At 34.9% G+C, this 16,488-nt stretch overlaps 1 protein-coding gene across 1 annotated transcript in view; it reads left to right on the forward strand.

Moving 5' to 3' along the window:
* The window catches only part of LRCH2 (leucine rich repeats and calponin homology domain containing 2), a 94,556-nt gene extending 81,937 nt beyond the window's left edge, over window positions 1-12,619 (forward strand). The window contains exons 18-21 of the mRNA XM_019949417.3: window positions 28-140; window positions 322-459; window positions 613-690; window positions 9,856-12,619. Of these exons, the coding sequence (XP_019804976.1) occupies window positions 28-140; window positions 322-459; window positions 613-690; window positions 9,856-9,975 (449 nt within the window). The 3' untranslated portion in view covers window positions 9,976-12,619. The remainder of the gene's footprint in view (window positions 1-27; window positions 141-321; window positions 460-612; window positions 691-9,855) is intronic.
* The last annotated feature ends 3,869 nt before the right edge of the window (window positions 12,620-16,488 follow it).

Consider the following 16,488-nt stretch of genomic DNA (forward strand, 5'->3'; position numbering starts at 1 on the left):
ATAAGCTAGGAAATTTCTGTTTTATAGCTTTTAGCCGCTCATCTCGTCAGGAATATGGGGCAGCAGATCCAGGTTTTACAATGAGAAGAAAGATGGAACATCTACGGGAAGAACGAGAGCAAATACGACAACTTCGCAATGTAAGTCATATTGACCTTTCAGGTCTCCTTTATAGAAATGGGTTTAATGTGGAAAATTAACAAGGTATATTTTATTTTCAGTACTCTTTAAAATTTTAGATTACATAATGATTAGTTGCATAAATATATAACATATATGTTTAGATAGAATATCTGTGATTTATACCCGTTTCTTTTGTAGAATCTCGAATCCAGGTTAAAAGTAATTTTGCCTGATGACATTGGAGCTGCACTGATGGATGGGGTTGTTCTTTGCCATTTAGCCAATCACATAAGGCCACGCTCTGTAGCTAGTATTCATGTGCCATCACCAGCAGTGGTAAGTTTTGTCTGCAATTTGTTAGTTCTCTAAAGGAAGATAGAGCTTCTTGAAACAATCTTTAAATAATATACTTCAATAAATTTAATTTTCAGTTTTTATTAATTTTGTATAAATATACCTGAAAATATACCTTTTTTTCTTACTTTACAGCCTAAACTTAGCATGGCAAAATGTCGAAGAAATGTAGAAAATTTTCTTGATGCTTGTAAAAAGCTGGGTGTCTCACAGGTAATTATTTTTCTAACAAAATGATCATTTAATTATTAATTTATTGCATGCAAACTGGATTCTTCTTCACAGTAGGAATGAGTAATGCTTTCTGAACATGAAAATGAATACCTTCCCTTGGTACCTTCTACTGAGTCCCAGCTTCAACTGTAACAGCTATCTAATGAATGATTTTAAGCTGCTTTTAAAGTAATTGTAGAAATAGTTTCAGTTTTTCACCATTGAGGGTGATGTTGGCTGTGGGTTTGTCATATATGGCCTTTATTATGTTGAGGAAAGTTCCCTCTATGCCTACTTTCTGCAGGGTTTTTATCATAAATCGGTGTTGAATTTTGTCGAAAGCTTTCTCTCCATCTATTGAGATGATCATATAGTTTTTCTCCTTCAATTTGTTAATATGGTGTATCACATTGATTGATTTGCGTATATTGAAGAATCCTCGCATTCCTAGGATAAACCCCACTTGATCATGGTGTATGATCCTTTTAATGTGCTGTTGCATTCAGTTTGCTAGTATTTTGTGGAGGATTTTTGCATCTATGTTCATCAGTGATATTGGCCTGTAGTTTTCTTCCTTTGTGACATCTTTGTCTGGTTTTGGTATCAGGGTGATGGTCGCCTCATAGAATGAGTTTGGGAGTGTTCCTCCCTCTGCTCTATTTTGGAAGAGTTTGAGAAGGATAGGTGTTAGCTCTTCTCTAAATGTTTGATAGAATTCGCCTGTGAAGCCATCTGGTCCTGGGCTTTTGTTTGTTGGAAGATTTTTTTTTTTTTTTTTTTGCGGTACGCGGGCCTCTCACTGTTGTGGCCTCTCCCATTGCGGAGCACAGGCTCCGGACGCGCAGGCTCAGCGGCCATGGCTCACGGGCCTAGCCACTCCATGGCACGTGGGATCTTCCTGGACCGGGGCACGAACCCGTGTCACCTGCATTGGCAGGCAGACTCTCAACCACTGCGCCACCAGGGAAGCCCTGTTGGAAGATTTTTAATCACAGTTTCAATTTCAGTGCTTGTGATTGGTCTCTTCATATTTTCTATTTCTTCCTGGTTCAGTCTTGGCAGGTTGTGCATTTCTAAGAATTTGTCCATTTCTTCCAGGTTGTCCATTTTATTGGCATATAGTTGCTTATAGTAATCTCTCATGATCCTTTGTATTTCTGCAGTGTCAGTTTTTACGTCCCCGTTTTCATTTCTAATTCTATTGATTTGAGTCTTCTCCCTTTTTTTCTTGATGAGTCTGGCTAATGGTTTATCAATTTTGTTTGTCTTCTCAAAGAACCAGCTTTTAGTTTTATTGATCTTTGGTATTGTTTCCTTCATTTCTTTTTCATTTATTTCTGATCTGATTTTTATTTCTTTCCTTCTGCTAACTTTGGGGTTTTTTGTTCTTCTTTCTCTAATTGCTTTAGGTGTAAGGTTAGGTTGTTTATTTGAGATATTTCTTGTTTCTTAAGGTAGGATTGTATTACCCTAAACTTCCCTCTTACAACTGCTTTTGCTGCATCCCATAGGTGTTGGGTGGTTGTGTTTCCATTGTCATTTGTTTCTAGGTGTTTTTTGAGTTCCTCTTTGATTTCTTCAGTGATCTCTTGGTTATTAAGTAGTATATTGTTTAGCCTCCAAGTGTTTGTATTTTTTACAGATTTTTTCCTGTAATTGATATCTAGTCTCATAGCGTTGTGGTCAGAAAAGATACTTGACACGATTTCGATTTTCTTAAATTTACCAAGGCTTGATATGTGACCCAAGATATGATCTGTCCTGGAGAATGTTCTGTGAGCACTTGAAAAGAGTGTGTATTTTGTTGTTTTTGGATGGAATGTCCTATAAATATCAATTAAGTCCATCTTGTTTAATGTACCAAATAAAGCTTGTGTTTCCTTATTTATTTTCATTTTGGATGATCTGTCCATTGGTGAAAGTGGGGTGTTAAAGTCCCCCACTATGATTGTGTTACTATCGATTTCCCCTTTTATGTCTGTTAGCATTTGCCTTATGTATTGAGGTGCTCCTATGTTGGGTGCATAAATATTTACAATTGTTATATCTTCTTCTTGGATCGATCCCTTGATCATTATGTAGTGTCCTTCTTTGTCTCTTGTAATAGTCTTTGTTTTAAAGTCTATTTTGTCTGATATGAGAATTGCTACTCCAGCTTTCTTCTGATTTCCATTTGCACGGAATATCTTTTCCATACCCTCACTGTCCGTCTGTATGTGTCCCTAGGTCTGAAGTGGGTCTCTTGTAGACAACATATATACGGGTCTTGTTTTTGTATCCATTCAACCAGTCTATGTCTTTTGGTGGGAGCATTTAGTCCATTGACATTTAAGGTAATTATTGATATGTATGTTCCTATTACCATTTCCTTAATTGTTTTGGGTTTGTTATTGTAGGTCTTTTCTTTCTCTTGTGTTTCTTGCCTAGAGAAGTTCCTCTAGCATTTGTTGTAAAGCTGGTTTGGTGGTGCTGAATTCTCTTAGCTTTTGCTTGTCTCTAAAGGTTTTAATTTCTCCATCAAATCTGAATGAGATCCTTGCTGTGTAGAGTAATCTTGGTTCTAGATTTTCCTCCTTCATCACTTTAAATATGTCCTGCCACGCCCTTCTGGCTTGCAGAGTTTCTGCTGAAAGATCAGCTGTTAACGTTATGGGGATTCCCTTGTGTGTTATTTGTTGCTTTTCTGTTGCTGCTTTTAATATTTTTTCTTTGTATTTAATTTTTGATAGTTTGATTAATATGTGTCTTGGTGTGTTTCTCCTTGGATTTATCCTGAATGGGACTCTCTGTGCTTCCTCGACTTGATTAACTATTTCCTTTCCCATATTAAGGAAGTTTTCAACTATAATCTCTTCAAAGATTTTCTCAGTCCCTTTGTTTTTCTCCTCTTCTTCTGGGACGCCTGTAATTCGAATGTTGGTGCCTATAATGTTGTCCCAGAGGTCTCTGAGACTGTCCTCAATTCCTTTCATTCTTTTTTCTTTATTTTGCTCTGTAGTAGTTATTTCCACTGTTTTATCTTCCAGGTCACTTATCCATTCTTCTGCCTCAGTTATTCTGCTGTTGATCCCTTCTAGAGAATTTTTAATTTCATTTATTGTGTTTTTCATCACTGTTTGTTTGCTCTTTAGTTCTTCTAGGTCCCTGTTAAATGTTTCTTGCATTTTGTCTGTTCTATTTCCAAGATTTTGCACCATCTTTACTATCATTATTCTCAATTCTTTTTCAGGTAGACTGCCTATTTCCTCTTCATTTGTTAGGTCTGGTGGGTTTTTATCTTGCTCCTTCATCGGCTGTGTGTTTTTCTGTCTTCTCATTTTGCTTATCTTACTGTGTTTGGAGTCTCCTTTTTGCAGGCTGTAGGTTCATAGTTCCCGTTTTTTTTGGTGTCTGTCCCCAGTGGCTAAGGTTGGTTCAGTGGGTTGTGTAGGCTTCCTGGTAGACAGGACTAGTGCCTGTGTTCTGGTGGATGAGGCTGGATCTTGTCTTTCTGGTGGGCAGGTCCATGTCTGGTGGTGTGTTTTGGGGTGTCTGTGGCCTTATTATGATTTTAGGAAGCCTCTCTGCTAATGAGTGGGGTTGTGTTCCTGTCTTGCTAGTTGTTTGGCATAGGGTGTCCAGCACTGTAGCTTGCTGGTCGTTGAGTGAAGCTGGGTCTTGGTGTTGAGATGGAGACCCCTGGGAGATTTTCGCCGTTTGATATTACGTGGAGCTGGGAGGTCTCTTGTAGACCAGTGTCCTGAACTTGGCTCTCCCACCTCAGAGGCACAGACCTGAGGCGTGGCTGGGGCACTAAGAGCCTGTCATCAACATGGTACGAAACTCCAGAACTCCACACTCCTGAGGCCCCTGTCTGGATGTGCCACCTCTCCCCTTCTGTGCAGGTCCAGTTAATTTTTATATGTGTTGAAAAGTATGGATTGAAGTTATCTTTTTTTAGGCCTGGGATTGGTTACACACATTTTTTTTAAACATTATTATTGAGATATAATTAACATACCATAAAATTCACCCATTTAAAGTATATAATTCAATGATTTTTAGTATATTCACAGAGTTGGGCAGCAGTCTAAGTGTAGAATATTTTTTTGTTTTTTGCATTTTTGAGTGTTTTATTTATATGAAACTGGATAAAATGTGTTTATTTCTCAGACAGAAAAGACATGTGGAGGTAGAAATGTACCTTTCAACTATTCATGGGTACACAGGTACACTGGGGAGATTGTAAAAGTGCAGATTGTGATTCAGTAGGTCTGGTGGGCCTGAGTTCTAGTTTTTTCACAAGCTCATTTTTTTGTTTAACATCTTTATTGGAGTATAATTGCTTTACAATGGTGTGTTAGTTTCTGCTTTATAACAGAACGAATCAGTTATACATATACATATGTTCCCACATATCTTGCCTCTTGCGTCTCCCTCCCTCCCACCCTTCCTATCCCACCCCTCTACGTGGTCACAAAGCACCGAGCTGATCTCCTTGTGCTATGCGGCTGCTTCCCACTAGCTATCTATTTTACATTTGGTAGTGTATATATGTCCATGCCACTCTCTCACTTTGTCACAGCTTACCCTTCCCCCTCCCCATATCCTCAAGTCCATTCTCTAGTAGGTCTGTGTCTTTATTCCCATCTTACCCCTTGGTTCTTCATGACATTTTTTTTTCTTAGATTCCATATATATGTGTTAGCATACGGTATTTGTCTTTCTCTTTCTGACTTACTTCACTCTGTATGACAGACTCTAGGTCCATCCACCTCACTACAAATAACTCAATTTCGTTTCTTTTTATGGCTGAGTGATATTCCATTGTATATATGTGCCACATCTTCTTTATCCATTCATATGATGATGGACACTTAGGTTGCTTCCATCTCCTGGCTATTGTAAACAGAGCTGCAATGAACATTTTGGTACATGACTCTTTTTGAATTATGGCTTTCTCAGGGTATATGCCTAGTAGTAGGATTGCTGGGTCATATGGTATTTCTATTTGTAGTTTTTTAAGGAACCTCCATACTGTTCTCCATAGTGGCTATGCCAATTCACATTCCCTAAGTGTAGAATATTTTTATCACCCCAGAAAGAAACCTCTTACGTGTTAACAGTCCCTCTCCTGTTCTATCTCTATGAATTTTCCTATTCTGGACATCACATATTAATGACATCATATGTTATGGGGTCTTTTGTGTCTGGCTTCTTTCATTTAGCATAATACTCTCAAGGTTCATCCATGTTGTAGCATAAAGCAGTACAGACATACCCAGTTTTATTGCACTTCACTTTATTGTGCTTCACAGATACTGCATTTTTTACGAATTGAAGGTTTGTGGCAACCCTGCATTGTCAGATGATGATTAGAATTTTTTAGCAAGAAAGTATTTTATAATTAAGGTTTGTTTTAAGACAGTGTTATTGCACACTAATAGATTGCAGTATAATGTAAACATAACTTTTGTATTCACTAGGAAACAGAAGTTCATGTGACTTACTTTATTGTAATATTTGCTTTATTTTGGTGATCTAGAACTGGAGTCTCTATCTCTGAAATATGGCTCTACCTCATTTTTTAGGGCTCTATGTATATACCACAGTTTGTTTACCATTCATCAGTTGATGGATATTAGGGCTGTTTCCACTCATTGTTTATTATGAATAATGCTGCTATGCACATTCATGAACACGTTTTTGTTTGAAAATGTTTTAATTCTCTTAGTTAACTACGTTATATGGTAGTTTATATGGTTGCTCTATGCTGGATTATATGGTAGCTCTATGTTTACCTTTCTGAGGAACTTCTAAGTTATTTTCTGATTTACATTACCACCAGCAATGTATGAGGGTTCTAATTTCTCTGAATCCTCACCAACAATTATTATTGTCTACCTTTTTTTTTTTTTTTGCGGTACACGGGCCTCTCACTGTTGTGGTCTCTCCCGTTGCGGAGCACAGGCTCTGGACGCGCAGGTTCAGCGGCCATGGCTCACGGCCCCAGCTGCTCCGTGGCATGTGGGATTTTCCCGGACCGGGGCACAAACGCGTGTCCCCTGCATTGGCAGGCGGACTCGCAACCACTGCGCCACCAGGGAAGCCCTTGTCTACCTTTTTGATTCTAGTCATACTAGTGGGTCTGAAGTGGTCTCATTGTGGGTTTTTTTAAAAAATATTTATTTATTTATTTGGCTGCACCAGGTCTTAGTTGCAGCATGCAGGATCTAGTTCCCTGACCGGGGATCGAACCCGGGCCCCCTGCATTGGGAGCACGGAGTATTAACCGCTGGACTACCAGGGAAGCCCCATTGTGGTTTTGATTAGCATTTCCTTAATGATTAATGATGTTGGGCATCTTTTTGTGTGCCTATTGACTATTTGTATATATTCTTTGGAGAAATGTCTTTTCAAATCCTGTGCTCATTTGTTAATTGAATTAGTCTCCTTTTTATTATTAACTTCTGTATATATTCCAGATACAGGTTCCTTATGAGAAATATGATTCTAGTTTTCTGAGAGTTCTTACCACAAATGGATGTTGTTGTGTCAAGTGCTTTTTCTACATCTGCTGAGTTAACATATTTTTTCTTTCACAGCATTGTGAATTACATTGGTTGATTTTCAGATATTAACTCAAACCTGGACTGCTGGGATAAACCCTACTTGGTCATGATGGATTTTGTTGTTGTTATTTTTATATTGTTGGATTCAATTTGCTAAAATTTTGTTTAGCCCTTTTGCATCTATGTTAGTGGGGTTATTAGTCTTCTGTTTTCTTTCTTTTAATGGTTTTGCCTGGTTTTGGTGTCCAGGAATGCTGACCTCATGGAACATGTTAGGAAGTATTCCCTGCTGTTCACTTTTCTTGAAGATTTTGGGTAGAATTGCTATTATTTCTTTATTTAGTCAAATTCGTTATTGAACCTTGAAGCCATCTAGGCAAGGGGTTTTCTTTGTGGGAAAGTATTTAACTACAATTCAATTTCTTTATTAGATATAGGGCTATTCTATTTTTCTGTTTGTTCTTGTATGAGCTTTGGTATACTGTATCTTTCAAAGAATTTGTCCATTTCATGTAGTTTGTCAAACTTATTGTTATAATGTTTATAATGTCCCCCTTATTATCATTTTAGTATTTGTAGACTCTCTTGTGGTGTCACTTCTTTTATTCCTGATATTGGTAATTCTTGTATTTTCTCTCTTTTTTGTGATTAATCTAGCTAGGGATTTATGAATTTGAAAAAATTTTCTCAATGAACTAATGTTTGGTTTCATTGATTTTTTTTTTGCTATTATTTTCTGTTTTTTAATTTTATTGTTTTCCTCTCTCACCTTCATTATTTCCTTCTTTATGCTTACCATTGGTTTACTTTGCTTTTCTTTTTCTAGTTTCTAAGATGAGAGTTGAGGTCATTGATGTGACACCTGTTTTTCTTTTCTAATATATATTTTAGTGATTTTTTGAATAAATAAGCAAAATATTAGGAGGGCAACAAATGTTGCAGTGAAAATGGAGTGAGAAGATAGTTTTTGAGAACTCTTGATAAATGAGATATTATCAGTAGTATTTGGTGATTGACTTACGGGAGTAAGGAGGAAAGAGACTACTATGATTCCCAGGTTTATGTTGAGAGAGATTGAATAGTGTATTACTCACTGAGGTATAGAATACAGAGGAGAAGTTAATTTAGTAAGAAGTAGTTCTGTTGTGGACATATTGATTTTGATTTGTCTGTTGGATATCCATTTGGCTGTATCAAGTTGACATTTGTATCTGGAGCTCAATAGAGAGATCTTGGCAGGAAATAAAGATTTGAAAGTTATCAGGATGGAAAATATAGTTGTTACTATTTGGGAATAAGGGCCCTGTCTTGCCAAGGCTTCCAATGTTTCTAGAAACACTGAATTAAAAAAAAAAAGTGGGCTTCCCTGGTGACGCAGTGGTTGAGAGTCCACCTGCCGATGCAGGGGACACGGGTTCGTGCCCCGGTCCGGGAAGATCCCACATGCCGCGGAGTGGCTAGGCCCGTGAGCCATGGCCGCTGAGCCTGCGCGTCCGGAGCCTGTGCTCCGCAACGGGAGAGGCCACAACAGTGAGAGGCCCATGTACTGCAAAAAAAAAAGTAATGTTTCTAGATTTTTAAAACACTGTGGTAGCTAACTAAAACAAATTATGGACCAGATGGGACCTGTAGATGGTCTGTTTGCCACCCAATGTATCCATTCTTATTTTCCTGAGATGAGCGAGTGTCCCACCTGAAGCAGTAGAATGCATTGTTTCTTCAAAAATGCTACCAAATTTATTTGTTGTGCACATGCATGCAGACCTTCAGTTAAAACCCTTGTAGTTTTGATGAGGCTTTGAGAATACCAAGGAGAGGATATAGTTTGAAAAGAGAAGAGGGTGAAGACAGAACCGTTGGAAACATTAAGATTGTTAGAAGAGGATCGGTGAAGGCTAATGAAACCTAATGCAAAGTTGTCTCTGAACCCTCTTTCTCATAGAGTTGTGAATATCAAATGACACACGTGATGACTTAGAAGAGAAGGCAGTTGTTATTTATTAAATTCTAGACTATTGGAACTAAGAAGCAACACATCACTAGAAGCTGGAGGGAAGTAACCTTAAGACAAAAAAAAGTACTGAAGTGCTGTATACATCACAGACCATGGAACCTCAGAACTGATAGAAAGAACCAGAGTGGCTAGTTTTGTATAGGACTGAACAGTTTACAAAGTGGTTCCGTATATAGACTGCTCTGTTTGTTTCTCACACAGTTCCATTTTCAGGTTGAAGAAACAGAGTCTCAGGGAATTTTAGTACCTTTAGTACTTCATATGGCCCTTAGATCCCTTGGCTGGAAATGTAGTGCTCTTTCTGCTGTAGCATGAAAGCTTAGGGAACATTTAGCACCACTGTCTCACTTTAAAATATTTGCTTATTGTGTGTATCAGATCAACTTCAGGTCAAAATACAACCTGTAAAATAGAATTCCATACCATAAAAATGTATTGAAACAGACATTTTAAAATTAGATTTTAATCTAATTAGAATTGTGTACTTTTAACTTGAAGTTTCATAAAAAGCATGTTTTAAAAACCCAGTTCTGACTTTTTCAGGTTTTGCTACACTATTAAAAAGCAAATGTTCAGATATCATTTGTTTTTTTTTTTCAGGAAAGACTCTGTTTGCCTCATCATATTTTGGAAGAAAGAGGTCTTGTGAAAGTTGGTGTCACAGTTCAGGCTCTTCTTGAATTACCTACAACCAAGGCATCTCAGCTTTCTACGGCTTGATTATAACATTTAAAAATCATAAGTGTCTAGTTTCATTTGAAGTGATTTCAAATATCTCAAATTTATGAATAAGGATGTCTAATCAAAAATAATTTTATTACATCAAGCCTTAGGTTTAATAAATATTATGTTAAAACATTAAAATTCAATTTTGCATTGCCCAAACTTCTTTTGGGGGAAAACTGGATCAACTTAAGAGTTTTTGATAAATTCAAATTCTCTTTTTACTAAGTCAGCTGATAACCTTGATTATTTTTCAATAATCAGATTAATACTAAATTTAAAATGTGGTTTCAATTCAATAATCACATTAGGTTTAATTTTTTTATCATAGCATACTGGTGAACATGTGGATAAGGTAATCATTTTTTACCAATTTAAAACAATTCTATATTTGAGTTATTTAATATGCTTGTAATTCTAGTTTATACATAATTTCTTCAATCTTTGGTCTTAGTTTTCTAGAAAAAAGTGAGTAGAAATTATAGAACTCTGGCTTTATATTAAATTCTTTTAGTATTATAGGTTGGTGCCAAAATATTTTCAGTTGTACTGTAGATTGTTTACATGTGAAGTGCCTGTGTAATTGATGACTCTTATATAGTCTTAAGCATTTTTGCAATTTCTTTTTATGTATTAATGGAATCAATGGAATTTTAAAATATTTTAGTAGATTTTGTAAGTTCAGTAATATGTGAGGATAAATGTGCCTCACATTGTGACATTTGTGTTTTTTATTTAGTCCATTGCAGTTTTCGTAAATTGGTTATTTCATGTTGTCAGAAAAACAATGTTAATATGCTTAATTTATGCTATTTAATTTTGCAAAACTTAATCATCTTTTAAAATGTATTATTTGAAGAGTATTTTATTTCTGTATTGAAAATGTTACACAAAGCAGTAGGGTTTTTGCAAATTAGCAGAGTAATTAATTGTCAAGGACATTTTGATAAAACTGCCAAAGTTTGGATTTATATCTTGACTTTCAGGAACGTTATTACATCAGTGTGCTGCCTTTGGTTACATTCAGATTCAGAGAGCAGCAATTGAGGAATAGGTTTTTATTAGAAAATATGTCCATTTGTGGAACCTGTAAATCTGAATTGATCCTCAACATGATGTTGAAATAAACACAAACCATTCTATAAATCTTTTCATAAGTATACTGTTACATAAAGTCCTTGTTTAATTTAGAGATGGATAAATTTGCGTTGGTAGTAGTGCAGGAATTTTTCAAAACCATTACTGTGATGAATAACTCAGTTTGCTATAGAAAAACCTTAGTATAATTATAATTACTTTTGTAGTAGTCAAGCAAGTATCATATGTTAAATATGTGATTATTTGCACTTGTTACCTCTTAATATGGATGCAACTTACTAAAAATGTTGGCCTGGGTATTTCAAAGGTATATATAAAAGGTAAAAACCATTGTGCCAAATGGTATAGTAAGGGTTGGTTTAGGAACAACTCTACTTTTTTGATCAATCGGCATGAAGCCATATGATTAAGTTTTGGCTTTAGGATACAGATGTGTTCTTTACATTCCCCAAGGGTCAAATTGAAGCTTTTAAAGAATTAAAGCTTCTTATGACTAAAAGGTTTAAAAATTAAATTATTAGTAATTTATTACTTTAAATATTTGAGCTAATTAGTTATTATTTTTCAGTTGGATCTTAAAAAACGGCATTGACATAATCAATCTCTCTAGTGAAAACTTGGGTAATAAAGGTAAGAAATGACAAATACCTTAGTTGTTAGTTTTTAATGTAAAAATTTGACAGTGTTACAAATAAAGCGATCATTAAAAGCTACAGCAATCATTCATACTGCTTTCATAGTTATCATGCTGTAGAATTCCTCTTGTTAATCAATCTAGATGTTAATTATTTTACAAGTATCTTCATGTTTCATATCATTGAAATATTAGTGAAATTATAGGCCATTTCCTTATTGCATTTCACTTACTTGTCAATTAGTTATTACTTTAAAGAGAAAATACACCAGAACCTTTGTAGCATTCTTTACTGCAAAGCAGAATTCCATTTAAGATGGGTCTATCTGAGGTCCATACCATGGCAGTTTATTTACTGTAGTGGCAAAAGGCAACATCACCTCTATGGCAGTTTCACAGCATAGTCCCCAAGCACACATTATACCAAGGCTCTGATGTATTTCTTTTAGTATTTTTGAGTAAGTGTAAAGTTATTCTAAATGGTCTTTATGGTTATTATATATTTACTTCATCAGTTATTGAATTAAGAATAATTATCATTATTTGAATTGGATTTGTGATTTGAAGAAGGTTAAATAATCAAACTAAAATATTTTATTAGGACCTAAAACATGCAGTAGATAGCTGCTTCTGCTAAATTTTATTCCTGTATCACACAAGAAAGAGGTGATGTCAGATATGTTAGAATTGAAATAAGGAGTAAAAATACATTACCATTTGTTTCATAATTATCTTTACAGAATGCTAGTTTATTGACTTTTCTAACTGAATTTTTTGAAGAATTCAGAAATGTTTGTATTGGTCACAGATCTATTATGATTGATTTTCTGATGCATTTAAAAATAAATGGAACACTAAATGTATATTACTGATGCAAACTGTGGATAAAGTTGAACAAAAAAATTAAAGTCTGAGATTTCTTTTCTCCCTTTCTACCTCTTCTCTTAACATCACAGCATTCATTTTTTGTAGGTATTTGATAGCTTGTGTCTATGTTCTCTAGTATGGAAAAATAGACTTCAAGAGGATATTCAAAGTAAGTTGAGTCTAGATTTTCTTTACATCATATTTTTAGTAGACAATGTTTTCTTTAAAAAAACAATGATTTCCTCAGATATCTTCACAAAATGATGTCACCTTAAGATAGATTGGATATAACATAAATGTCAGATAAACCTTTACATAAAATAAAAGGTAGGACACTCCCTTCTGGCCTGCAGAGTTTCTGCTGAAAAATCAGTTGATAACCTTATGGGGATTCCCTTGTATGTTATTTGTTGCTTTTCCCTTGTTACTTTTCAGGTTTTTTCTTTATCTTTAATTTTTGTCAATTTGATTACTTTGTGTCTCAGTGTGTTCCTCCTTGGGTTAATCCTGTATGGAGTCTCTGCATTTCCTGTCATTTAAAGTTAGGAATAGATTGATTTTTACTGTGCTCCATTAATATGCATCAAGTAGCTACCTAAGTAGATGAGAAATGCATTAGGTATGTACATAAAGAGAAATAGATTTTTTAGTTAGCAAATTGAATTTTCTAGAACTTTGTTGTTCAGATATCTCAGTCACTTCTATTGCAAAGAAATACAAAGTAATGCTGTATAATTTATAAAGTAGTAATTAAAATTATACCTTAGGGCAGTGATTCTTTTCTTTTATTATATAAGTTTCAGGTATACAGCATTATAATTCGACATCTATATATATACACTACAAAGTGGTCACCACCACAAGCCTAGTTACCATCCATCACCATACAGTTTACCCTCTTCACCTGTTTTGCCCTTCCCCAACCCCCTTCCCCTCTGGTAACCACTAGTCTGATCTCTGTATCTATCAGTTTGTTTTTGTTTTATTTTCTTTGTTTGTTTGTTTTTTAGATTTCACTTAGCATAATACCTTCAAGGTCCATCCATGTTGTTGCAAATGGCAGAATTTCTTCTCTTTTATGCCTGAGTAGTATTTCATTGTGTATATAAACCATATCTTCTTTATCCATTCATCCATCATGGGTGCTTAGCTTATTTCCTTATATTGGCTATTGTAAATAATGTTGCAATGAACATACGGGTGCATATATATTTTCAAGTTAGTGTTTTTGTGTTCTTTAGATAAATACCCAGAAGTGGAATAGCTGGGTCATATGGTAGTTCTTTTCTTAATTTTTTGAGGAATCTCCATACTGTTTCCATAGTGGCTGCATCAATGTACTATCCCACCAACAGTGTACAAGGATTCCCTTTTCTCCACATCCTCACCAATACTTGTTATTTCTTGTCTTTTCAATATAGCCATTCTAACAGGCAGGTGATATCTCATTGTGGTTTTGATATGCATTTCCCTAATAATTAGTGATGTTGAACATTTTTTCATGTACTTGTTGGCCATTTGTATGTCTCCTTCGGAAAAATGTCTATTTAGATCCTCTGCACATTTTTAATTCAGTTTTTTTTTTGTTATTGTTGTTGAGTTATATGAGATCTTTATATATTTTGGATATTAACCCCTTATCAGATTTGTGATTTGCAAATATCTTCTCCCATTCAGCAGGTTGCCATTTTGTTTTGATTATGGTTTCCTTTGCTGTGTGGAAGCTTTTTAGTTTGATGTAGTCTCATTTATTTTTGCTTTTGTTTCCCTTACCTGGAGTCACATCCACAAAAACATCGCTAAGGCTGATGTCAGTGAGATTACCACCTATTAAAATTTATCGTTTTTCCTGCTCATATTTTGCAAGCTAATTTTTAAAATTTACCTCTCAGTACTACATTTGTCATTGAATATTCATTTCTGCTAGTTGGTCCCAACAATCATGTTTCTTTGAAAAGCAATTCTGTTTATTTTGAATGATTGTACATCACATTTGCATGGAGGAAGTTAATATATCCATTCCACAGATTTGTAAAATAGTCTATGTAGAAAATGGTGTATTTCCTAAAATTTTATATTTTTCTGGAATAATTTATTTCTAAAGCAATTAGCTTTGAAATCTTTCTCTGTGTTAAGTTTTAGAATAATTCATGTTAGTTTAAATGTAATGTTTTTATGTTTATGGTTCTATTGTAGATATAACATAAATATAACTCAAGTTCTGGTAATTTTGGCCTATGGAAATGTTAAAAGTATTTTTTTAAACAAATTATAAAGTACTAGGAAATTTTTCACTGTTTTCTATACTCATTTCTAGGTGCTTTTGATATTATTTGAAAATCTTATTGGTAATATTTATATCAGTAGGGATCTAATTCTTTAACTGATCTTTTATTTATTTGACTTGTCAGTTATTTCCAAATTGTTTTCTCTTTCTTTCTATGGCAAAGTTGCAAGTGATAAATGCAAATGGAAATGGTTTTCTTTCTGCTAGATCTTTTCTTAAACCAAGGTGTCTCTTTAAAAGTGCTTCTGTACTTTCAGCCTGGTTAATCTACAGGAATGAAAGAAGAGACTACCACAAATGATCCTGTTTTGCCCTTAGGCCTAGACCCACGTGTTTTCTAGCCAGACTTGATAAAATAAGGTTTTGTTGATAAAGGGATAAGGTAGGACTCTAAATAGTAAGCTCTAATATTTAGTGAGTTCTTAGCTATGTGCATAGCATTGTACTGAATGTTTTCAAGCATTATGTAATGTAATTCTCAGAATAACCCTATGAGATGGGTACTGTAATTATCCTAGTTTTACAGATGAGGAAAATTAGACCAGAGGTTAAGTGGTTTACCCAAGTTTACCCATTTCATAGGTGGAAAATCTAGGATTCTAATTCTATCCAACATCAAAGAAACTTTATTTTACCACATCACCTGCAGGAAATAAAGTTCTTTAGTCCTCCTAAGGAATTAATTGTTATGAATCCTTCACTTGCTTATTTTTGTAGTTTAGACTATATTTTTTCTGTGGTATATGTATATATCTATTTTCTGTATAGTCCTACACAAAATATTAGTCCATATACATGTTTGAATTTTAGTTATTTTTCTTGTATTGGAGAAATTTAATGAGAAATTTGAAATAATAACAGGCACCGTGGCATGTCTCAACACTTGAGTTTTAAATCACTCAGGAAATACTCAGTATCTATTACTTGCCAAGCATTGTGTCCTGGGTGCCAGGTATGCACTGATGAATAAGACAGATACCTATACCTTGAAGGGGCTCACAATCGCAGTATTCTATATAGAGTGCCTTAAGAGTTCTGTTTTCTAAGCCTTCTGTGACTCTTAGAAATATAAAGACAGAGTTTATCACTTACTATTTGATTTATACCTCAGCCTACTCTTAAAAATAATATGACGGTTTGCAATAAAAGTAATCAATAAAAACTGTCATGTATCCAGTTAATAGAGAATAAGAGCCAAGTAATGAATAGGATGGTAGAACAATTATAGATAGAAAATCCAGACTCAAGTCAGTTACTACAATTTTATTCAAAACTTAGCTCTGAGCCTCCTGCCAGATAAGAAAATGCATGAATATATCAAGAATGTTGTTTCCTTAGGCTTTGGAGATCAGTCAACACTGCATTCACTGAACCTTAAGTGTAGTAATCTCTGTTATGTGTTGAGCACAGGCTTTGCAGGACAGACCGTTTAATTCCCAATTCCTTTAGTAGCTGTGGAACTTTGTATGTGCTAACTTCACTTGTCTGTGTGGCTACTGCATAGAGTTGAGTAGATGAAATGAGAATTGTGTAGATTGCCTACCACAGCACCTCATGCGAAGTAGGTTTCCTCCATTTGGATATTAAACATGTAGATAAAGATTTTGTTGTGGAAATTATTGTA

This window comes from Tursiops truncatus, chromosome X (genome assembly GCF_011762595.2).
Source record: "Tursiops truncatus isolate mTurTru1 chromosome X, mTurTru1.mat.Y, whole genome shotgun sequence".
Classification (NCBI taxonomy): Eukaryota; Metazoa; Chordata; class Mammalia; order Artiodactyla; family Delphinidae; genus Tursiops; species Tursiops truncatus.